Here is a 25,803-nt window from a genome sequence, read left to right on the forward strand (position 1 = left end):
GTTTCATCTGGGGAAGGGAGTGCTCAAGGAACAACATAAGAAGAGTCATGGATCCAAATATGTAGCAGGTGAAATTGTGATGATCCTAGGTTAAGGTAATTGTGAAAAATAATGTTGTTGTCAAAAGTAAAGGAATATCTTACATCTGTCAATATTATATGCTCTTTGCCACTTTTGCTGTATCATATTATGGATGAAGAAGGAGTGAGGACACTGATTAAATTTAGTAAATAACCTGTGTAGTTTGCAATGCTTGTTAAAGAGCAAAATAAGCCATTACCTGAAACTGAACAGCATTTTCTGCTGCCTGCAGATCCTCTGTGGAATTTGTTTTTGGTTCATACCAGCCAGTATTCAGTGTGATGCCAACCTGACCTGAAATGAGTATGTTCTTGTGAACATAATATGCAAGAAAAACTGCAGTTTGTAGTGAAAAACCTTCCATTGGGTAGAAAACAATGAATTAATTAGGTACTTATCAGTTTTTATTGTTCTTTAGAATAGTTCAAGGAAAGAGCTAATCGAGAATGCAAATAACCCATCAAGCTGGTATTCTGAAAAAAATCCATTTTATCATACTTCATATTTATAGCTCAAATTGTTTCATAGATATTGCAATGTAAAGGTACTTTACTGTTTGTTGACTTTGATTTTTGACTCCTGTAGATAGATGGAGAGAAAAGTTGTGTTAATTTACGAATGCATTAAATTAAAATTTACTGAGTCTTAAAGATTCACTAAATTTTATCACCCTGTCCTTAACAAACTTGAAAATTATTGTTGTCTCTCAAAGACAGGGACTTTGTCTTGTCAAGATAATTTATTATGCATTTTGCTACTATTTGGTATGCTTTTCAAATCATTAAATTTTGTCTTTATAGCTGTAGTATGTTCTGGTATGGAAATATAGTTGGATGGACAGACAGACAGGATGTGGTACATAAGCACACTCTTCTCAACTTTGATGATTAGTAACCTAAAACTGAAGTAAAATAAGTTGTAGTGAATCGCTTCATCTCAAACTGGAATTTGAAAAAGAAAACTAAATAAGTAATCATTAAAAAATGTAATGCAAAGGTCCAAAAATTCACTTCATGCATGAAAAACATATTTCATTGTAGTTCTATATGAAGTAACATGAAGTAATGTCTTCAATTGCTAATTACATTACTTACCTTGCTGTGAAGCTCGAAATTCTTCATCGTAAATATGGTAGGCTTTAGCATGTGAAAGGAGTGTTGTGTGGGCACATAGATATTCACCAATGCCATGTGCATTAATTCCTGGTGCATTTCCTCCTTGATCATATCCCAAAATACACTGTGTCTGTGGTTCATTGAACGTTAGCCAGAATTTCACCTACAGGGAGAACATTTTAAGAAGTAAATAAGTGTAAGTTATAGTTAGAGCCCCAATTTCTAGAAACCAAAAACAACCCAAACAAGCCAGGAAAGGGCACTAAAATTCACGATAATAGGCACCAGAAATTTTAAAGAGAGATGTATATAACAGGAATTCAGTGGTAATATTGTGAATAACAAATGCCTTCAAATTCGGATAAATGCACTCATCAAAAAGTTAATATTTTCATAAGATTAACTGTTGTAATTTCAAGATGCATGCAGGGGATTGTATAATTATTTATAATTTTTGCATTATCAGAAGCAATATTACATGTTTATACAATGTTTATGCATTTTCAAAACAGAAACTTCAAATAATAATAACAACAACAATAATAATAGGTTGAAAGGTTTACCCATTTGGTTATGTGGGAATCCTTCATAATTAAGATAATTAATAATAATAGCATTATCACATGAAACTAATATACATTTTGTATGCAGACTCACATCTATTATTGATGCAAAACTATAATTAATGGCTTGCCTAATACCAATATTTACCATTCATGATTGACTAGATGTACATAAGAATAATTTTAAATTATTGAATAACCGATTGACATTTGCTATTTTGATGACTTCATTTGAAATTGATTGCATTGACATTTGTTAAACGTAATTTTTCACTCACTCTATCACCAAATTCTCTGAAAGCAACTCTTGCATATTCTGCAAAGTAGTCCACTAAAACTGGACTTGTCAATCCTCCAATGTCCTGTAGCTGTTGTGGTAGATCCCAATGGAAAAGTGTCACCTACAAACAATAAACATAAAGTATAAATTTCAAACAAGATAATAACTATTACATTTTCTGATCTTAAGAGGAAAATGCAGTTCGAACAAAGGAACAGTGAATAAAACTTAAGTAAACCTCAATGAAAGAACTATGACAATGTTGTAAGAAATAATCCATGATTGAAGGAAATTTGAATCAAAATAAACAAATAATCATAAATGGAACCTACAAATGGAACAATATTGTTCTCCAACAACAGGTTGATAAGATTGTTGTAGTAATCAATGCCAGCCTGGTTGATGACATCAGTGTCACCTGTTGGCAGAATTCTCGTCCAAGACAGTGAGAATCTGTAGAAATGGACCTGAAAATAGAACAGTTGTTTGAGCGGGATTTACAAAAGTCATGAAAATACACATATATTCTACTGACTCAAAATATGTGTCATTCACAAAAAGAAACAAACAAACATAAAAAAAAGTTCTACTCACTCAGTATTAATGCCTTGTGCCCAGCCCATACTTTCTTGTTTTTAGTCCTTGATATTTTGTGATTTCGTTTGGAGATTTCTTTGGTTGTTGTGGGAAAATTATTATCACAATGAAATTATGGCAATATATTAATTATACATTGATTTAGACTTTTTAGCCTTACTATGTGATGAATTGGAATTTTCTATCTGGTTATTAATTGAAGTGATAATAATTTATTTATGCTTTAAGAAGAAGCTTCTTCATGTCTGACAGTAGTGCTAAACTAATGCAATATGACACATTGAAAAAGAGAGAAAGAGACAGAGCATTTCTGTTGGAGTAAAAAAAATCAACTTGATTCATTTCACAACATAGAATGGCTCTACCATCATGGTCTCACCAAGTAGCCATGAAAAGGCTGTAATGGATTGCTCAGTTACGGCACCACCATCAAACTGTTAGGAAGGTCTTTTGGAGAGACAGAATTGATTTTATGAAGTTTTAAAGGGTGGGGGGGTTTATGATCAAGTATTGGAGGAAGGTTAATCTTGAAGCTTCTCCAATAGCCTCCTTCATCTACACCTCCTGGACTACTTGGATGGGAAAGAGAACTTGGATTCCTTGTAGTACTAGGCCAGGGGTCAGTTCTCTCAGACCATGTTCTGCAGTAACCATTCAGCAGAAAACTGAACTCTGGACCTGTACAAGCTACTTATATAGGATCGTACATACTCACAAGCATTAGTCAGTGGAAGAAATAAAAAATAACTGAGTTACTCTGCCTAGTAAGCATTTGTTAGCTGCAAGGTGTATTGAATTCTGCATGTGGTCTCTTTACTAGTACCTATTCAAACTGCATGCTTTCAAATGTGACAATATAAATATTAGGCTTGATGCAAATATAATGATCAAATTGTTTCACTGTGTGTTTTGCAAGCATTGTTTCTCTAATACATCTTATCATGTGTGTTTTGCAAGTAACTATTTCTAATACATATCCATTGATATATCATTTTAAAGCTTATTTATTGTTTAATCTATCTGCCTTGGAATGATTTTCTATCGCTTGATTTATCTCGATTATAGGCTATTTACAATGACACTGTCAAAGAAAGAAATGCACATTGTCTTGCTTCATGAGTTCAAATTTGGTCACAGTGCCACATAAGCAACTCAAAATGTTGCTAAATGGGGTGAGGGAAGCGTCTTTTGGTGTACATTGTGCAAGTGTTTCAAAAAATTCTGTACTTGCGATATGAGTCTCGAAGATGAGGAGGGTCATGAGCATCCATCAAAAATTGACAACGACCAACTGAAAGAGATAATCAAAACTGAATCACTGAAAACAACATGAGAGGTTGCTGTTGTAGCAATCATTACTTTTCTTGCCAACAAAGTTATCATCAGTATTAACCTCTGCTATGCGAATACTTCACTATAAATGTCAGATGTTTTAGAAAAAATGAATCATGAATTAACAGTTAAAAAAAAAAGAAACCAGTCTCTGATCAGTCACTGTCCATCCACCTCAACCCTACTTTTGATAGTGACTATTAATTTGTCTAAATATTAAACAGATGAATTAATGTACGTAGTATTTACATTGAACCAATTCAGTATTGCTATCAAATTCTTTATTCCATGTTACTGCATTCAATGCAACATATGATTGGTGCTAATGAAAAGATTTGGAAATAAATTAGAAAAAAATTGTAAAATTAAATAGAAGCCTCTTTGCTGGACCTGAAATCAGATAACTGCTTAACAACAATGCCTTTGATTCAAAGCTCACAACTATAAAATTAGCTACCTGACGTTCATTTGAAGGAGTGAGTGGATTTCTGGGCAACAGAAAAGAGTCGTCTTCTCATATTCCAACACACCTTACATGTTAAGCAGGGTGAGAAGTTATATGACGATAATCTTAAAATGGAGAACCATAATCCTTGCTAAAATTGTTGAATCCTGAGAGTGACACTAACCCCCATTTCCTTCAGAAGGGCAACATCCTCTTCATAGAGGTGATAGGAATCTGCCGCAATATCTCCATTCAAGCCATCGTCTGTCTTGTTCGGATACATGTGCAGCATATGATCCCAGATATTTTCTCCTTTACCTGAAATGAAGTCTCATTGCATCAACTTATTTTACCAAATGAATATGATAGGAATTATATTCCAGTAACATAAAATCATTCATACATCAATATATAAAAATATACTTAATGTTTAACTATTTATCAAGATTCAAGAGTTGTTAAATTAAATGCCATTATAACTAAATGTAGAAGAAGGGGGATGTAAATATTCTCCAGAGACAACAATGAGCTGAATCCAGCTTCCGTGGCAAAGTAATTAGCACATTGCACTATGATGCCAAGGGTTCCAGGTTCAAATCCCAGCCAGGGTTTTTCATCATGTCAACATTCATTCTCAGCTTCGCGATTAGTCAAAAGTGGAAGAGAAGCAAAGTAAAATAAACCAAATCAATCAATCAACAATGACATGAACTCATAATTAAAGATGAAATCGTAAAAGTACAACCAAATAAAGGGGGGGGGGCACATACGTACCAATTTCTCGGGATTTCTCGGAGGATGAAGTCCAATTCTCATTTAACCATACAGAAACAATATCTATAGTATTGATTGATTGATTTGGTATATATTACTTCGCTTTTCTACCACTTTTGGTTAATCGCGAATATGAATATGAGTGATGATGTTGAAGAAGGGACACTCACAAAGAACACATGTGCTCACGCCGGGATTCGAACCAGGGACCTCTGTCGTCTTGGCATGGTGTGCAAAACACTCTGACACCGAGGTGGGTTGATGATCCAACTATCGTACACTCTACTGACGTAACAGTGCCGATTAGTAATTCAAACCACTGTTTATTACATCTTGAGAATGCTGATAAACATTTTAAAATAATTTTGTCCAGAGACCATTCGATGTTAAGAGTTTTCAAATGAATGCTAAACATTTCCATTCACACAATATTAAGTAGTTAAATAATAACGAAAAAAATACAATAAAAAAATTAATAGTTTTGCAGGTTAAGTGGTAGAGCAGCCACAGGCTGAATTTCTACCACGAGGACTTCACCAACTTATTTGACAAAAACTGTGTTGATCTTTTAGTTTCTAATACACATCGCTGTTCGTGCGATAAATTATACAATGCAGTGGCCATTAAGAAGCAGTATATTTGAGATTGGTAAAGTTACGTCAGTCAATATTGCGTATTGTAGCATCACATAGCACGAGTTGCATGAGCGCGAAGAACCGGGTAGGAATTCTGCCGCTGTTGTCTGCTTCAGAAGGCAGGAAGGGTCACATGAACCAATCACGGTAGACCTCTCGTACGCTGGCGTAAGAGAGCCCATTTACGCGCGTGCTGTAGAGATCCAAGCTTTCCCTCCAGAAAGGCAGCAAGGAATATAGAGTCCTTTACGCCGAACCTGCTCAGCATCCAGCCAGGAAAGGCATTGAAAAAAAATGCTAGAACGAGTGTTGTTAGTGGAGCGTTGCAAGCGGATCCCGAAAAATAGCTATTATAATGCCATGAAGGTCAAACTTATATGAAATTAGTCACGTTTTACTTTATATTCACAGCATTTACGCATTTTTGAAATTTTAAATCTGGGAATGCCGGGCATACTATAACACTACGCCACTGGCTATCACGTTATAAATAAAGGGTCCTGGGTTAATCCCTTAGTGAAGAAACATTGTACATGGGGCAGATTCCATTTTGAAGGCCCAGTCCCGGTTAGCTTATCTTGCCACAAATTCGACCTAAAACAAAACCATTAGATGCATACAGAAAGTTCTTAATACAGGGGGGGTCCAAAAAAATGTACTCACTGTTTGATAGTTCATATCTTCTGACAAAATTGACTTGTGGGTACAATTTTTGACACTGAGAGAGAGTTATGTTAGATGTTCAAAATGACCACCAGCAACTTCTAAACAACTCCGATGGCACCGAACTGGAGACCATACTACGGCCGTCAGTGTATCTGGCATAATGGCAGCACATGATGCTATTATTTTTTCATGTAGCTCGTTGAGTGTAGTTGGTTTTGTCGATACATGTCATCCTTGATGGTCCCCCACAGGTAGAAGTCCAGTGGTGTCAAATCACGGAACCGAGATGGGTACTCAATAGCACCGCGTCGACCTATCCACCATCCGGGCAGAGTGTCATCCAGGTATGACCTGACATCGCAATGGTAGTGAGGCAGGGCTCCATCTTGCTGCAGGTAAAACATTTCATCGCCAAACATGGTTCGGATGGCAGGCAAAATTCTTGACTGAAGCATTTCAAGATACACCTCACCGGTTACGGTACCCTCAAAGAAGAAGAATGGACCAATCAAACCACGCGATGACAAATCACACCACACGTTAGGCCACGGTAGATTCCCTGTCTTCACCACATAAACGTGAGGATCGATGGGAGACCAGTAGACACAATTGTGGCAGTTCACAGTACCGTTAAGTTTGAATTGCACCTCGTCAGACCACACAACTGTCCCTGCAAATTCTCTATCCTCGCGAATCATGTGCTCAAACCATTCTCAGTATTCGACCCTACGATCCGGATCGTCCTCGTTGATCGCGTGTAGCAGTCTTGGAATGTACACTTTCCACTGTGCAACCTTCAGAATGCGTCTCACGCTAGACCGGCTGGCAAATTGCCAGCGCTACTTACCTGTGACAAACTAAACAGTTACACTACACGTCCAAATGAGATTAGTACCTGTAAGTCTGTTTGTTTCGAAATCATTGCATTACAAACAGTGAATACATTTTTTTGGACCTCTCTGTATATTGAAAAAATTGCACATTATATTTCCAGTGTTATTTTTTATCATATGTGTGCAGAATATTCTGTGCCCCTCCCAGAATAAAATTCTAGATCCTAGATTCCACATCTAGGAATTGCCACTTCAAGTACTGGATGTGTGTGGCGAAAAGACTATCAGATGCAGACCATCAATGTAAAAAAAAAAAAAATAGCGAGTTGCTATCTGTCAACATTCGTTGCATTATTATTAAACCATCACGTTTTGGTAAAACTACATTATGTATCAATCAGTTTGTACTCTCTCATCGCTGAGAAAAAAGATATTTACTTATTCTTGAAAAATATAGAGCAATTCAAATACAATGAAGGTGCCACCAACTTTGTAACAAATGTAGAGGTTTTAAGATTAAATTCATAAAGCGACTAGATCATGTGTGTCGGCAGGGGGTAGAACCGGTCAGTCGACCCCCCTGGAAATGTCTATGTATTTTTTTCAATTTATGGCAATTTATAAACAAAGCACTTTATTTCACCTCATTTCGCGTCATTGTTTAAAAATGGTCTTGAGATATCGAATTTGGTAGGATTTGGTTGGTTGATTTGGTGTTTTAAGTCCACTTTATGCACAGTAAGGCTAATCGGGACTGGACCTACAGTTTAAAGTGGGATCCGAACCACAATGTGCCTCCATCGGGTATTGAACCCGGGACCCCTTGATTACAAGGTGACGACGCTACCAGAATTTGGTACGAAACTTTCATAATTGGCAACACTGAAACTCTGTTAATTTGTAACTTTCACACGTTCCGAAGCTTCTCATATTACTGCGTTTGCTGCTGCTGCTGCTACTGCTACTGCTAGTAATGTTAGAAGTAACTATCTTGGTTGTAACAAGTACTAGATCTATATTATTCATATCCAGTGGGGCAGGAACGGGGGGGGGGGTACAGGGGTACATTGTACCCCCTCAAATTTTTGAAGGGGGTACTGTACCCCCTAAATTCGTAAATCGAGTTGTACCCCCTGTACTCCCTCCCCCCACCTTTGGTAATTTGACAGCAGACGCAAGGTGCTACTGTTAGAAGAACATAGCTACTTTCAATTCACCCAATAAAAAAAAAGTGTATTTTGTTTATAACTTACAAGTGTTATCTTCCTTACCACAGAAATTCAAACCATTGTAAACTTATTCTACTACATTGTGCTTGCTACTAGTTAGTTCACTGACCTATGTTCTTGGAAACCTCTTTAAGGAGATGAAAATTGTTTAAAATGTGTGTGGAACGATTGAATCAGATTTGCCATCAAAAATCACGCTGCAGACGAATGCTCCTTTGGGTAAGGGGAGGTCGCGTTGATTCGAAGATAAGATACAAATCTTCATGAGAAGAGTATATGAGTGATCCCATTATCTTTGAATATTTCAAATGGAATTTCCCGAAACGAAATAATACTTACACGAACGAGACGAGACACGACAGACCAACTGGGGAGGGGGGGGGGTACAATGTATTCCTGCACCTCACACACATATTTTTAATAACTTTGTAAGAGGGTGTTCGGAAAACTATACTTAAATCTACATATTAAGACTTTTTTTGAAAATAGAGTCTCGAATAGCCTATCTGCATCTGTAATAAGTTTTAATAAGTTCAGAGTGGAAACCGAAACAAAAATAAGCACAAACAAGGATGAGAAAGACCTCACCACACAGGAGACGAGATGAAGCTGTGACAATTCTCCACTCATCGCATGGCGATATCATTCCTAGGTTAAATGAAACTTTTCCTAGACATTTAAAAAAGGTGCAATTTGCGATTTTTTTTTATTTTTACCTATGTATTAGGTATACTTATAATTGGACATAAATTGCTTAAAAATCTAATTCTGATATCGAATGCAACACAAACCAGATGAATGCAGGAGATAAATGCATTGCAGGTACCATTCGTAGATTTTGGATTGGATTCACAAGGTCTTTGAATGAGATGGGAATGTGTGATTGATTTATTTGGTTCATTTACTTCGCATTTCTGCAACTTTTGGCTTTTCTCGAAGATGAGGATGAGTGATGATATTGATGGAGATTCATAAATAACATTAATCCCAGGGCCGGGATTCGAACCTGGGTCCTCTGGCGTCATAGCGTGCTATGCTAATCCCTCTGCCACAGAGGCCGGCGAGGTGGGAATGTGTTTTGGATTCTCTTTGTAGATGCGAAAATCTTTAACTGTGACGCGCACATGCTTTTGCTTATATTATAGTTTACCTTTTCACATAAACGAGAAATTGACATGCCACTCTAAAACACACGCATGTATCGGCATTTAATACCACTATATTCAAAAAAATACCTTGGTCGGGTCTTCACATTGTCCACCAAAGATTGAGATGGAAAATAACTTTTGAGCGTATGGCTGGCTCTCCTTGCTTCCTTTGAGATCCGAAGAATTTCGTTTTTGTTTTGTAATGATAGTAGTTTCAGTGCTTGAAGAGTGCCATTAGGTACAGATAATTACATAACAAATAAATGCTTTGTCAAATGTTTCACAAATATTTCAAAGTTAGACATCCTACTTGTTGATCGGGAACCATCTCAACTTACAAGGGAGGTCATCTAAGTGTCCCCCTCCGATTTCCATGAAACTTGGCAGGTGTATAGAGGGGTCCAAAGGAAGAAATACGTGTTTCTTTGTTTATGCTAAAAAACTGTTTTAGGGGGCAAAACCTCCCCTCTAATGTCAAGATGAGGACAAATTGAATAGGGGATCTGACCCCTGTGTTCCCCCCCCCCGATTTCCATGAAACTTGGAATTTGTATAGAGGGGCCCAAAGGAAGAAATACGTATTTTTTTGTTTCGGCTAAAAAACGGTTTTAGGGGGCAAAGCCATCCCTCAAATGTCAAAATTAAATGGGGATCTGACCCCTGTGTCTAACTCCGATTTCCATGAAACTTTGCAGTTGTATAGAAAGGCCCAGAGGAAGAAACACGTGTTTTTTTTGTTTCGGCTAAAAAACTGTTTTAGGGGGTAAACCCCCTCTCAAATGTCAAGATGAGGACAAATTGAAGTGGGGATCTGACCCCTGTGTCCCCCTCCGATTTCAATGAAACTTGGCAGGTGTATAGAGGGGGCCAAAGGAAGAATTACATGTTTTTTGATTCGGCTAAAAAATTATTTTAGGGGTTATAAAGCGCCCTCAAATGTCAATATGAGGACAGATTGAAGTGGGGATCTGACTCCGAAACCACATAAATCTGGCATAGGAACAAGAGGCTCATATAATTATAATTGGAACACACACAGCACAGAACTGTAGAATTGTCGGTACCAAACGCAGTGCAATTGTAGAGAGATGCCGAATTCATAGACACCGTTGTTCCCGGATAGGGGTGGGCATAACAATAGACAGATTAACGCAGGGTAACGGAGGATCAAAATAACCTCACACGGGTACCATAACCCTATCAAGCATCACCTAGATATCATCTAGGTGATATGCATAGCCAAGGACACAAGAGGGGGGCACAGGGGTCAGATCCCCACTTCAATCTGTCCTCATCTTGACATTTGGGGGGGGGGGTTGTCCCCTAAAACAGTTTTTAGCCGAAACAAAAAACACATATTTCTTCCTTTGGGCCCATCTATACATCTGCCACGTTTCATGGAAATCGGATGGGGACACAAGGGTCGGTTTCTTACTTCAATTTGTCCTCATCTTGACATTTAAGGTGGGTTTTGCCCCCTAAAACAGTTTTTTAGCCAAAACAAAAAAAATACGTATTTCTTCCTTTTTGCCATTCTATACACCTTCCAAGTTTCATGGAAATCGGAGGGGGACACAGGGGTCAGATCCCCCCTTCAATTTGTCCTCATCTTGACATTAGAGGGGAGGTTTTCCCCCCTAAAACAGTTTTTTAGCCGAAAAAAACACCTATTTCTTCCTTTGGACCACTCTATACAACTGCCAAGTTTCATTAAAATCGGAGGGGTACACTTAGATAACCTCCCTTGTTAGTTTTATTTTTATTTTTTAATACCACGGCCGATAGATGTCTGAGAAAATACCAAATACATGGTTTCTAAAAGGCATTGGATGTGGTACACATCTGCCATAAATTGCTTAAAGATATTTTTATGCGTAGCTATGGGACTTTAAAAACAGAATGAACTGAACTGGACCTCTATTAAGTATGATATATTCAATAATGTGGTTTCTATATCCAGTGGGTGGGAGATGATTATTCCTGGTTGGGGTGACTCAAGATCCTCCTCAGCCCCTTTCATCTCCGTCGTCGCCTTGTAATCAAGGGGTTCCGGGTTGGATACCCGGTGGAGGCACATAGTAGTTCGGATCCCACTTTAAACTGTAGGTCCAGTCCCGATTAGCCTTACTGTGCCTAAAGTGGACTTAAAACACTAACTCAATCAATCAATCAAACCCTTTAATCACAACCTGCATTAAAATGAATAGATGTATCTTTGTTCGCAATTTTTACATTTCAAACTCCTGATTTTCCGTTCTGTTAAATCCAAATAAACCCAGAACGAGTTCGAGAGCTTTATATATTTCTGAATTGTTATCTGGTTTAAAATATGTTAAAAAATTCTAAGAAAAACAAAGAAAAAATATTTATGCAAATTTTGCATTAAATAACAGGACATTCGTGTGTTTCTTGTTTTTATGCAAATCTTGGCGATATTAACTACACGTAAGCTAGATAATGAGGGCGTACTGTTATATCTCTATTATTTACTATCTTTTACCTATTCATGTAATAATAACAAAACAGTATGAATTAATTTACATATTTAATTAAATATACGTATTCTAATTATTATTATTATTATTATTATTATTTATTTTGATTATTATTGCGACACTTGGTTGGCCCCCCGAAATGTATTTATAGATACGTGCCTGCTAGGTATAGGTACTTATATATATATAATATGGGAGGCTGAATTTTGTACCCCCAAATAAAAAACATTCCTGCGCCATATCATACACTTATTGGATGCTAAAATATACTAAACTAAAACGGCTACTGCTACTAGTACTACTACTATTATTATTAGTAGTAGTAGTAATAATAATAAAATAATAATAATAATAACCATTTAAAATACCGATAATCAGGGTTGGCATGTTTAAAACAAAAGTGTTTTAACTCGTGCTTTACTGTAGAAATCGAAACCTCTCAGTTCCTTGTTTCGTATCGTCCTGTAAGTTTGAGTCTGGTGGAAGCTTGAAATGGAAACTAATAACTAAATACACAATGCGTGATTGTGATCATGACGTGATTTTTTTTCTTTTGCGATACGATTCGTTGGTCTGTATAACTGAATGAAGCGCAGATGCTTACTTTTGGTAACATAATTTTGTACTTTGAAAGATAAATTCATCTGGAGAATCTATTATGACACTGCAGGCTGTTTTCTGCTATATAAACTGTTCAGGCAGCAGGAAATATTTCACCGTGATTTTTTCAGGACGAGGATAGTAATTCTATAATATTTAGTTTCTTCAAATTTAGATGAATATAAATCCTAATCTACTTCAGTAGTGGCGGAAAAAGGGGAGCTATTACCCACAACTTTTGTCCCTGCAGTCCAGGGCGCCGACTTGTCAAAATTATTGGGGGGGGAGGGGGCTTCGCCTCAGTGTTCGGAATCTCATAAAAGCTAGGGGTCTGCGGGATCCCGAAAAGTCAGGACCGGGATCGGGAAAAAATTTCCCGTTCCGATCCGGACTTCGGGAAATGATTTCCCGAATTTTCGGGATCCCATGTAGTCGGGAAATACCGAATGCTCATTTGAAAATGTCGTTATTTCTCGACGTTTTCTGCATTGTCAATTTCTGGAACTTGAAGTAAATTGTTAGTTTTTAATTCAGAAATCACTTAAAGTGAAAATGACGTGTATAATTCGAGATTTTCAGAGCTTCGGGAAATTTTGAACATTTCCCGACTCAGTAGGGAAATTGAAAATTTTTCCCCTCCCGCACACCCCTAATAAAAGCCCATGAATTCCTCAAAAATATCATTTTTTTATTCACAGCTCGAATGCAGAATATTAATTGTCCATGGATGGATATGTCACAAGTTTCGTCAACCATAATAGACCGTGTTAAAAATGTAAACATAAACAATGGCGAGGTCTTGCCCGGTCCCCCTGGAACTTCCGGTTTAGGCCAGTCCCCGTTGTTGCAAGTGCAGATGCACCGGCATACGAAGTAAGAAATGGGCGCTTGTTTTCATTAGTTGTGCGACGATAGTCAAGAAAGGTATTTGTTAAAGTTCTACTATGAAGGAATGGACGTCGGATGATCAACTGCAGAGCAGATTATTAAAATATGACGTGTCTTTGTGGCCGCCAGTTGTATAGCATACTACATACAAGTGTCTCATGTACACGCACGACGAAGTCAAAACGTACAAAAGTTTAGATATATTCAATTATTTTGTAAATTGAAAAGTGAGGGAAAAATAATTGTATAAAACTAGTGATATTATTATATTATAAAGTAAAGTAGAGTAAAGTAAAGTAAAGCTTAAGTGAATCTTTGCCAACAAATCTGCAGAAGTAATGACACATAACAAATGCTAAAGTCAATATATGTGCTTTCAACCTCGCCTTTCCGCCTGAGGGATTTAGGGAAAACCTATGATATGGCATGCCACTTTCACTTGCACGAATATACTTCAAACAACAAGGGAGTTTTCAGACTCAAGCGACAAGCGATAACGGGATTTCGCACAGAAGCATTGGATCTAAAGCAAACCATTCACCAGCCACGCTTGTGCAAATAACAGGCCGGGGCAACACAATGCACGGTATTGATAAAACGGTCCAGTCCGAGCGACAAGCGACACCTCCAATTTGTCGTGTCGCTTTAATTCAGAAGGTGTTTTTTTTTTATTTTTGAATGTTGGTTTCCAAGAAACACGTATCGCTGCAGTCTGAAAGTTTCCATTCGAACCAATTCATCACGAGAAAATGCACGTGTCGCTTGGACTGGACTGTTGTTTTGTTAGCACCATGCATCGTGTCGCCTCGGTCTGTTGTACTCGTATGTAAGGTGAATTGTTTCTTTAGAGTAAAGGAGCTGTTTTTTTCGAACCGAAGCGACACAACAAGCTGCACGTGTCGCTCAGATTTCCAATGGCGTGTATTGTGCCGCCTGAGACTTGATTTTCCATGAGCGGTAAATGCTTATTTATAGACTAAATGGGCCTGTGTCGCTTGTCACTTTGGTACGAACCACTGCTGTCGCGTGTCGCTTTGGTTTGAAACCTCACTAAGAGGCGTGCTTTTCACCACAACACAATACGCAGATAAACGATCAACATGCTTTAAAAAAATGCAAGTCGTACAAATCCTTTTCGTGTACCAATCCTTTCTTCGTTCTGCTTGTATCAACAGGTTTCGTCTCTCTACGTCCTTCGGAAACCTACGAAGTAATACTTGACTCAATAAATGTGTTCCCGATCGAACTGTGAAACCATATACTACACAGTTGACACCCTATTCTTTGTAAAATAATCTCCACCTTGCTTTTTCATATTAACGTCCATAGCACCTTAAGCGTAACCGGATGTTCGAGGGGGACCAACGAGTGCGCATGCTCCGCAGTAGCTAAGCCTTTAACACCGTCTATAGCAAAATATTTCCGACTTTTATTATCTGCTACCACGGAGCGCGAAAGAGATCTCCCTAATATATCAATGATCTCGTTCTGAATGTCATGCGAGAGCCATTTGTAGCCCGAACGTCCAATCCACTACCCTAGTTCATGCACATCGTCTTTTGAAACTCTTTTTTAGTAAAAAATTTTAACAATACTCATAATTACATACTTAGTATATACTAGTAATAAATCATGCGTTTTGCTGTTAGTAGAATGACAGCACTATGTTCCTACGCGTCAGCAAAAATTTGATGCGGCTGGTGTTATGTTACATCCGGTGTAGCGGGCCACGAGTGGTTTTATTGTTGAGTCAGCAGAACGTGTCTGATCACCTTGAAGACATCGGAAGCGGGGGGGGGGAGGGGGTCAATGGATTTGTCACGTTGTTTCTTGATGTATGCTAACCTAACACGTGCGTATGTTTGTGTGTGTGAGTGTGTCTGTGGAGGAAATGCGCGCGCAACCATTGCGTATGATGGAAAGATATGAAGAAATGATTTAAAGATGGCGCCGAAGGTGCTTTACCCCGAAAGTTTAGCGACTAAGGTTATTGCTCTGTAAAACAAGAGGCGTCGAGGGTTCGATTCCTGGTAGAGTCAATATTGATTGATTGATAGATTGAGTTAGTTTTTTTAAGTCCACTTTATGCACGGCAAGACTAATCAGGAGTGGACCTACAGTTGAAAAGTGGTGATTCGGACCACTATGTGCCTCCACCGAGTATCGAACCTGGGACCCCTTGATTACAAGTCGACGATGTCAATATTGAATGATTTCGATTAGCCTGTGTGTAAATAAAGCCAACAAAATGGTTGAGTTCGAAAATCGAGTTGGGTTAGTGGTTAATGTTGTCACCTGGCAATGAAGAGGTCGTGGGTTCGATTCTCTAGGTAGTTAAATTAGGCCAATTGTTTAATCCCGCCATTATAGGTTCCGATTAGTCCATCTATGCATAAATAGTGATTGAATAAAATCAATATGGCGGCCTTGGGGTAGTGGTTAATGTTGTCGCCTGGTAATGAAGAGGTCGCGGGTTCGATTCTCTAGGTAGTTAAATGAGGCCAATTGTTTTGTCCCGCCATTATAGGTCCCGATTAGTCCATCTGTGCATAAATAGTATTTGAATAAAATCAATATGGCGGCCGCGTTTTGTGTTTAGCGGCGGCGGCGGCGGCGACCGGGGCGCGGCGCGGGGCGGGGCGGCGCGGCGCGGGCGCGGGGGGTGTTTTTTATTCCGCGAGATGTTTCAACCAAGTGGTTGAGGGTTCGATTCCCAATGTTGGTGAAAATTGGATATTCAATTGTATTTGTTTAAAAGTTTCGATTAGCTTTTTGTGCACAAAGAGAAAATGAACTAATTGGAAATAGGATGTTTATGCTGTAATGAAAAGGTCCCGGGTTCGATTCACAATGTCAAATTGGCTGATAATGATGTTTTTTTTTTTTTTAAAAAAAAGAAGTGTGTTGAGTTCCCATTAGTATTTAGGCAGGAACAGATATTAAAAATCAAAACAAAATGCCTTTTGATTACAACGCAAAGACTTTACCGATAATGTATAAAGATAAATTAGAATCTGTTGTTTTGCCGTGTGGGGCCCCAGTACCGATTAGCTTAAATGCATAAAGAGTAGGTAAAATAAGCAAGATGGCCGTCACTATTGTTTTGTGATCAAAGAGGAGTCACAGGTTCGATTCAATCAAAGGAGGCAAGATTCTATGTTTCAATTCCATGTAAAAGTCTAAAGTTATGTTTCGATTAACCTCAATGCATAAAGAGGAATTAAACAAAAACAAGCAAAATGGCGACAGATGTGATAAAAGAAAAATTGAATTAGTTTTTTATAGTGACAAGAAAAAATAGCGAATCATTGTTAGAAATAGAATGAAAATAAAGATACTTGCCTTTGCGTGTCCAGCGCTGTGCAGAAAAGCTCTCATGCTTTATCTCCGACAAATCCACAATACACACTTTTTCATTATATAGTTAATTATTAATGTTGTTATTAACACCGAGTTTTACCAGTGTGAAGAAAAGCTCTCATGCTTTATTTTCGACAAGTCCACAATACACACTTTTTCATTATATAGTTAATTATTAATGTTGTTATTAACGATTGTTACCAGTAAAAATATAAACCATGAGGATTTTTAAAGGGGTGATAAGTGAAAAAAAGCCAAGACATATATTTTATCCCTGTTTATTACCAATATTTACAAAATTCAAAAGAGCCGCACACACACACACACACATACATATGTAAAATGTTTATATTGTGTCACCAGTTTATCAGCATGTTATTTAACAAGTTTTTATTCTTCAAGTTTGTTCACTCACCCACATAAGGAATTGTGTCACTATCATATTCATTTTCTGCTGCAACCACTGAATTAAAATGTTTCACTATTTTTTCCACAAGCATGTTCTCGCAAAAAACAAACACTTCTTTGGAAAGTCTTTTTCCGTCGATGTTTTGTATAGACAAAGGCTCAGGTTTTGTACATCCATGTAGATGGGAAAGCACAAACTTCTCCTTATTACATGCATGGACAGGGGAAATATCTGTGCAACCGAAACATTGTTCGCGAAGGTCGAGAATGCAAGATTCCACACAGTTTCCAAAATATGATTTCAGATACGGCGACACTGTTTCACACATAACTTTCGCATGCTCGATGCACACAAATATCTTCATAAAGTTCCGCCACGAACTTTCTGCGATGAACACTATCTCCAGGGAACCGTAAGCTGGTTTCTTCCTTATAATGATCTGACGGCGATTGTACAGTGTGGTTATCAGCAATTCATGTTGCTCACTTAGTGGGTAGGAAACACGAGGCTGCTCACCTGGAATAGCGATGTAATTGTCGATTACTGGAAACAATTCCTGAAGAGCGTGCCACTCCTGCAACTGTAGTTCAACACCGGCCGCCCCGCTTCTGTGTAGCCTGACCACAGGTTGGAAATCCAGATGAGAGGAAAGTCCGATTGAGATAACTTTTGTTTTCGAAGCATTCAAATAGTAGACGTGATCAAATAATATCGACTGGCGTATAAGACTAGTTACTTGTTTTTGTTCTTCAGGTAAATGCTGATCGCTCTCTTTCTGAAGAACCCCCTTGAAATTAGTGTACGGTTGAAATCTTTTTTTCAGCGGCATCGAAATAGAGGATTCCATGACTAAGAACTGCGAGATACTGCATGTCGCAGCGTGCAGGTATACATTTGAAGAAATGCGTGGGTGTGTTTTTGAGACGCATGCGCGCGTAGCAAACCAAGCATGTGCTGGACAAAAAAGGTGGAGGGGGCGGGGCATTACAAAGATCAATGGTGAGAGAAAAATCAGCAGAATATCATAAACGTCATATTGAGGAAATATTGGATAACAAATATTAATTAATTTAATTAAAGCATCAACCGCATTGTCGATCTGAAATTAGGTTTATAGACAGGGGGCAAAATGGAAAATATCGACGATGTTCTAGTATTGGATTGTTTCTGTATTTCCATCGGTATAATCCTCCACTACATTTGAAGCATACTGTTTTATCCTCTTTTTGAATGTAAAATAATCCTGCTTCGGACAGAGCTTCTACAAACGGGAATTCTTTTGATTGCCAGTTTCTGAAAGAGGACAATCTAGCATTGAAAGATCCCATCTCTGGATATTGCGTCATTGTTCTGTAAAGACACAAAACAAGATAAATATTATAAGTAAGCTGTTGTAAACTGTAACGCTACAAAATTATTAATATACTATTAGGACTATATGTAATTTGTATAAAATTTCAAACAGTATTTACTGTCAATATTTTCTAGTATACGTACCGAGTATTATAAATTTAATTTACGAGTCAGCAAATAAGTTGTTATAATATTGTCGTTTTTTATCGGTACTGGGAATAAAATTTGAAATTTATGCATGGGTTTACCAGAGGCTCTATGGAATAAATACAGAAAACAGTAATGCCCACAGTACACAGACCCGTAACTTTGTATCTGATGAGTGTTGTACGTATAGAATTTAGAGTTATTTTCCAAAAATCGCAAATGGTTATGCACATGTGGAGGTTTTCCGTAACTATCAAAAAATTCCCCCCGGGAGTTACTGTCTATGTAAATTGCTACCCAGTGCTTCCCGGGGCTATCTTTGGGATCTGTATTTACAATCAACGCTGCTGGTAGTTCCACATGTACAGGTAATTCATTAGCTGCGAAAACCCCAACATGATGATTGTCAAAGGCTCTATTTGATATTAACCCGTGAAGCAAATTTAAAGTCGACAGCATTGCTGGACACTAAATAGTAATATTGTGCAACTCACCTTTTTATACTTCAAAGTAGACGGTACACGTCACAGTAGATTCCAGAACCAATTTGATCTGGGCCACCAAGCTGTTTATCGTTGTTGAAACAATGGAGAGCTATCTAACACAACGCTGATGTTCGGAATATGTAGGCGGGGTTTACAAACGCGCATGCGTACAATGCTATCAGGCATTTGTTGTGCTGTTGTAAAATGAATTTTGTACTATAAGAAAATTGTCTGTATGTGTGTGTGTATATATATATATACAGACACACACGCATATTTATTTATTGATGAAGTGTGTGTGTGTATATATATATATATATATATATATATATATATATATATATAATACAATACAATATAATATATATATATGTAATTTGAAGATACAACATATCAGTAAAATCTAACAACTAGAAAAATATTCATAACATTCGACTTTTATATTATATGTAATTTAAAACATTCTTCACAGTTTGAGAAATGGAGTGCTTGTGGAAGCACCCGTTCTCTGCAATATTGGCTGGTCCATCAGGATGTGGAAAGACATATTTTGTGAAGCATTTTCTCCAGTGTTTACCCCAAATGGTAAATGTAAAATTCAACAATATTTTGGTGTGCTACGGGGAATGGCAATCTGCATACAATGATTTCCCTGGTTTTGTACAATTTCGGGAAGGAATGCCTAATATTGACCAATTTGTGCCAAATTCTGGACCTCATCTTATTATTATCGATGATCAGATGAGGGAATGCGATCAAAGAGTCACAGATTTATTTACAAAAGGGTGTCATCATCGTGATATTAGTCTTTTCTTTATCACTCAAAATCTATTCCATCAGGGAAAAGGGAATAGGGATATATCTTTAAATAGTCATTATATTGTATGCTTCAAAAATCCAAGAGACAGAGCCCAAATTAATTATTTATCTAGACAAGTATACCCGGAGAATCCAAATTTTATAAAAGATGCATATTACAATGCCACCGCTGAACCCCATGGATATTTGCTGTTTGATCTGAAGCAGAACACTCCGGAAGAAGTACGTTTTCGGTCGCGGATATTTCCCGACGATGATATCAATTATGTATATATTCCTACAAAAAAAGCAAGCATAATCACTAGTCGTTTATTCTGTCATCATGGCTCCAAGAGTGAAACACGCTAAAGTGCTCCAAGTTTTGTCGGATGCTAAACCAGCTCTTCGCACAGCGATATTACAAGCTGCTGATTCTTCCTTAGTTAATTCAATCTGTGAGTGTTGTTACAATGTTCTAAAAGGGAATGTTCCTCTTTCAACACCTCAGAAAACAAGATTGAGCCGGTACAAGAAGGTGATACGTAATCTCTCTGCCAAAAGACACTCTACAAAGCAGAAGAAACAGATACTAGTGCAACACGGAGGATTTCTACCTGCGTTATTAGCCCCTTTAATAGGAGGTGTGTTATCAAGTTTATTTAAGTGAAAAAAAAATCTGAACATGGAGCATGCCAAAAAATTGGTTATAATACCTCAAGAATTTATGGATAACATGAGACATCCTGTTATGTCTGCACCGTCTACATCCTTATCGCAATTGGATCAGGATATGCAAGTAATTTTGAATCTCAAAAGTCTTTCGGATGATGAAAAATGGAATCGTCAGTATTGTGCTCCAAAAATTTCTGTCTATTACTCGAAAACAAAGAGAACCTGTGTCGCTACCGATTACAGAATCTACTGAGAAGTTGACTGATATGAAAGAAGAAATTCTAGCTGCTACACCTAGCATGTATCGTAGAAAAGCCGAACTGTTGTATGAACGTCTTTTACATAATAGTAATATTGATTGGGATAAATATGGGGCAGTTTTTATTAACAATAATAAAATTGAAGGCTCAAATATTGTCGATCTAGTATCGGATATAATTCGACCACGAAAAACAAGCAATCCTGTTGGGTGGCAACTATTCAATAGAGCTCTGGCGTTATCTAATATTCCTCAAGAATATATTGGAAACCCCCGGAGACAGGAGTTTATTCAACAGATTGTTTTTGGCAACCCCGGACGCCATGTTCCGCTGTCCGGAGCTAATCAAGAAGAGGCACAAGAATTAACAGAAGAAGAAGAAGAAGAAAAGGAACCAATTTCTTTTGTATCATCATTTCCAGGGCACAAACGTAAACGTACTGTTCCAGTTTGGTCAAGATACAAACCATGAGCGAAAAAATATTAGAGAATATCTGGTACAATCCATCTCATCCAGCATCCTATTCTACAGCTTCAACACTATGGAAAGCTGTAAAAAAATCCATACCATTGTCAACAATCAAACATTGGTTGACAAAGCAAACTGCATACACTTTGCATAGACCTGTAAAGCGTCGATTTCCGAGAAACTTTTATTTTGTGCATAATATCGATGACCAATGGCAGGCTGACTTGAATGACATGCAGAGTTTGCGGAATCACAACAAAGGGTACAGATATATACTCACAGTTATCGATATTTTTAGCAGGCATGCTTGGGCTGTCCCTGTAAAAAATAAAACTGGTGTATGTATAAAAAAGGCTTTCCAGCAAATTTTCAAACAAAGCAAAAGAAAACCTTTGAAATTACAAACTGACAAAGGCCGTGAGTTTACCAACAGTATTGTGCAGGAATATCTCAAAAAACAAAATGTAATTTATTTTACAACAAAGAATCCTGATATTAAAGCTAGTATTGTTGAAAGATTCAACAGAACTTTAAAGGAACGCATGTGGAAGTATTTTACTAAGCAAAGAACCAGCTGTTACGTTAATGTACTCCCAAAGCTTTTGAAAGCTTATAATCATAAAATTCACTCGAGTATTAAAATGGCACCAGCAGATGTTACTCCTGAGGAGGTTTTGAAAGTATGGCACAATATGTATGACAAAAAACTCAAATCTGATTCATCTCCACTATTGTCATTGAAGATGCCATTCAAAATAGGAGATACAGTGAGAATAACAAAAACCAAAAAACGCTTTGACAAAGGTTACATGGAAAATTGGACAAGAGAAATATTTGTGGTGGAACGTATTTTGAAAAGAAATCCTCAAGTGTATGAATTAAAAGATCTACAAGGACAGAAAATCGATGGAACATTTTATACGGAAGAGTTGCAATTGGTCCGCTTACCGGATATGCATGAAATTGATAAAATCCTTGCGACCAAAGGTAAAGGAGCCAGTAAAAAGTTGTTAGTTCATTGGAAAGGTTACTCCAGATTATTTGACAGTTGGATTAGCGCATCGTTTTTGGAGTCAAAAAAAGAGAGAGAGAGGCATAAATTTTTGTAGGTATTCTCATCAGTGGTACAAATAACCTTCATAACACATCATGAGAAAAGCAAACGCTTTCTACCTTACTTTGCCTAGTAACAGTTCCATGAAATATTTCCCAAGTAATACTCTAACTAATTACACCACAAAGCTTCAGAACCGTGTGGAGTTGGACACCAACAAATGGGAGATGGCATTGGTAGAAGTGCATTATCCTTATTCAATACTAAACATTACAAGATTTAACAACTATATTCAATATAAATCTATGGATGATGTCAAATGGAACGAACTTCGAATATCCGAAGGCTATGTATCTATAAACAGCATTGTTGCAGAAATCAATAAATATTCTGAAACATTAAATTTTAGTCTCCGAAATCATCCTGCGTACAAACATGTGACTGTTGATATATCTACCAAGCAGAGAAACATAAATGTACGATTGTCACCTCAACTGGCACGGATATTAGGTTTTAAACCGACCGATGATCTATCAGAAGTAAAAATTGGACGCTCGCCTCCAAATGTTGTGAGAGAAATTCCTTCCCAGATGTATATTTACACAGATATTGCGGAATCACATATGGTGGGAGATGCTGTCGCCCCTCTATTACGTATTATAAACATTAATCCTATGGAACATACTTTTGGAAGTGATGGTGTGCAAATTTTCGATTCACCACATTACATCCCAGTGCAGAAACATAATTTCGAACAAATAGAAATTGACTTAAGGGATAGCACTGGTGCACACATCCCATTCTCCTTCGGACTAGTGTGTTTGAAACTTCATTTTAGACGTTGTGGTGAAAAGCTCTGATTATGAATGACCCATATTTTCAATACTACCATCAACAAGCTGGATCTGGTGTGGGTAACATATATTACGGTGCTGCCTATCAAAAAGGACATGGCATTGGAAGTTTTCTTGGAGGACTTTTTCGGTCAGCTTTGCCTCTTATCAAAAAAGGAGCGAAAGCTGTAGGGAAAGAAATGTTAAAAACAGGGGTAAATGTGTTAGGTGATGTTGTAGACAAAACACCCCTAAAACAGTCACTACAATCCAGAATTTCGGATGCCAGATCAAATCTTAAAAGAAAAGCTGAAACAAAGCTAAAGGAAATGATTGGTTCAGGTTATCAGGGGCATAAACATTTCAAAAGGAATCACTCTGCTTCGGGACAGCGAACTGGAAGGATCGCTCAGAGAAAGAAGAGATCCAGTGCCAATACAAACACCAAGAAAACAACCAAACGCAACAGTAAGAAAATTCAAATAACATCAGATATTTTTGATTAGATATGGCGCTAATTAGGGAGAAATCATGTGAGTGTTTTAAAAGTGAATTGGATATTTTCTCGGTAAAACCTACTCAGACAAGCATCTTAGAACACCACACCATCGGATACAAACCTGTTAGTTCTCTGGCAGATAATGCCCCCACCGAGTTTGTAATACCTGGACATGGTGATGATTATATGGATTTAGCACACACAATGTTGAATATAGATGCCAGAATTGTAAAAGCGAATGGTCAGTTATTGCTACCCACAGATAAAACAATTGGACCTGTCAATGATTTTCTCAATGCAATGTTCAGCGAAGTACAAATCTACTTAAATAACAAACTCATCTCGTTTCCATCTCACATGCACCCATACAGGTCTTATTTTGAAAAAGCACTGAACTATGACATATCTGCAAAATCATCTCATCTCCAAAGTGCATTGTGGTACAAAGATACAGCAGGCGCTTTTGATAACGTTTCGGAAGACAACAAAGGCTTTACAAAACGTAACCAACTAACAAAACAGAGTAAAACATTTGATATGTTTGGTTACTTGCATTCTGATATTTTCAATCAAGAGAAATTTTTGATCAATGGAGTGGAAATGCGAATAAAACTGATTCCTTCGAAAAACACTTTCTGCTTGATGGGATTAGATGACAGTGAAGGCAAAGTGGAAATTCTGGATGCTACACTATATGTGAGAAAAGTATCGGTCAGTTCATCCATCAAACTTAGTCACAATCGCATATTGCAAAAACATACAGCAAAATACCCTCTAACAAGAGTACAACTTAAAGCTGTAACTATTCCAAAAGATATTGTTTCAAAAACAATTGACAATATGATACTTGGACGTCTTCCGAAACGATTAGTTGTGGGGTTTGTTACCAACGATGCATTCAACGGCACTCTGTCTACAAACCCATTCAATTTTCAACATTTCAATTACAACTTCTTTACTTTATATGTTGATGGAGTCCAAATTCCCGGCAAACCACTTCAACCAGACTTTGAAAACAACAAGTACATAACAGCATATCACACATTATTCTCTGGAACAGGGATACACTATATGGATGAAGGAAACAATATATCGCGTGAGGAATACCCCCAGGGATACGCATTACTTGTTTTCGATATAAAACCAGACGCAGCTGCAAGTGCCATATCCCACTGCAGTCTTCAACGGCAAGGGGCTGTTAGCTTGGAAGTCCACTTGAAATCGGCTTTGGAATCTACTGTGACTTGTGTTATCTACTCTGAATGTGACGCTCTCATGGAAATTAATAATCAAAGAGATATTCATCTGGATTAATTGTATAACAAGGTGAGTTGCACAATATTACTATTTAGTGTCCAGCAATGCTGTCGACTTTAAATTTGCTTCACGGGTTAATATCAAATAGAGCCTTTGACAATCATCATGTTGGGGTTTTCGCAGCTAATGAATTACCTGTACATGTGGAACTACCAGCAGCGTTGATTGTAAATACAGATCCCAAAGATAGCCCCGGGAAGCACTGGGTAGCAATTTACATAGACAGTAACTCCCGGGGGGAATTTTTTGATAGTTACGGAAAACCTCCACATGTGCATAACCATTTGCGATTTTTGGAAAATAACTCTAAATTCTATACGTACAACACTCATCAGATACAAAGTTACGGGTCTGTGTACTGTGGGCATTACTGTTTTCTGTATTTATTCCATAGAGCCTCTGGTAAACCCATGCATAAATTTCAAATTTTATTCCCAGTACCGATAAAAAACGACAATATTATAACA

The 25,803-nt window shown here is 37.6% G+C and overlaps 1 protein-coding gene across 1 annotated transcript in view; it reads right to left on the minus strand.

Moving 5' to 3' along the window:
* LOC146000020 (myrosinase 1-like) overlaps positions 1-25,803 on the minus strand; it is a 56,087-nt gene that overhangs the window by 5,999 nt on the left and 24,285 nt on the right. Inside the window, exons 2-6 of the mRNA XM_083137326.1 lie at positions 4,598-4,731; positions 2,372-2,506; positions 2,038-2,160; positions 1,176-1,359; positions 281-375 (exon numbers count right to left, since the gene is read on the minus strand). Coding sequence (XP_082993452.1) covers positions 281-375; positions 1,176-1,359; positions 2,038-2,160; positions 2,372-2,506; positions 4,598-4,731 — 671 coding nt within the window. The remainder of the gene's footprint in view (positions 1-280; positions 376-1,175; positions 1,360-2,037; positions 2,161-2,371; positions 2,507-4,597; positions 4,732-25,803) is intronic.

This window comes from Lepisma saccharinum, chromosome 16 (assembly GCF_977018435.1).
Source record: "Lepisma saccharinum chromosome 16, izLepSacc3.1, whole genome shotgun sequence".
Taxonomy (NCBI): domain Eukaryota; kingdom Metazoa; phylum Arthropoda; class Insecta; order Zygentoma; family Lepismatidae; genus Lepisma; species Lepisma saccharinum.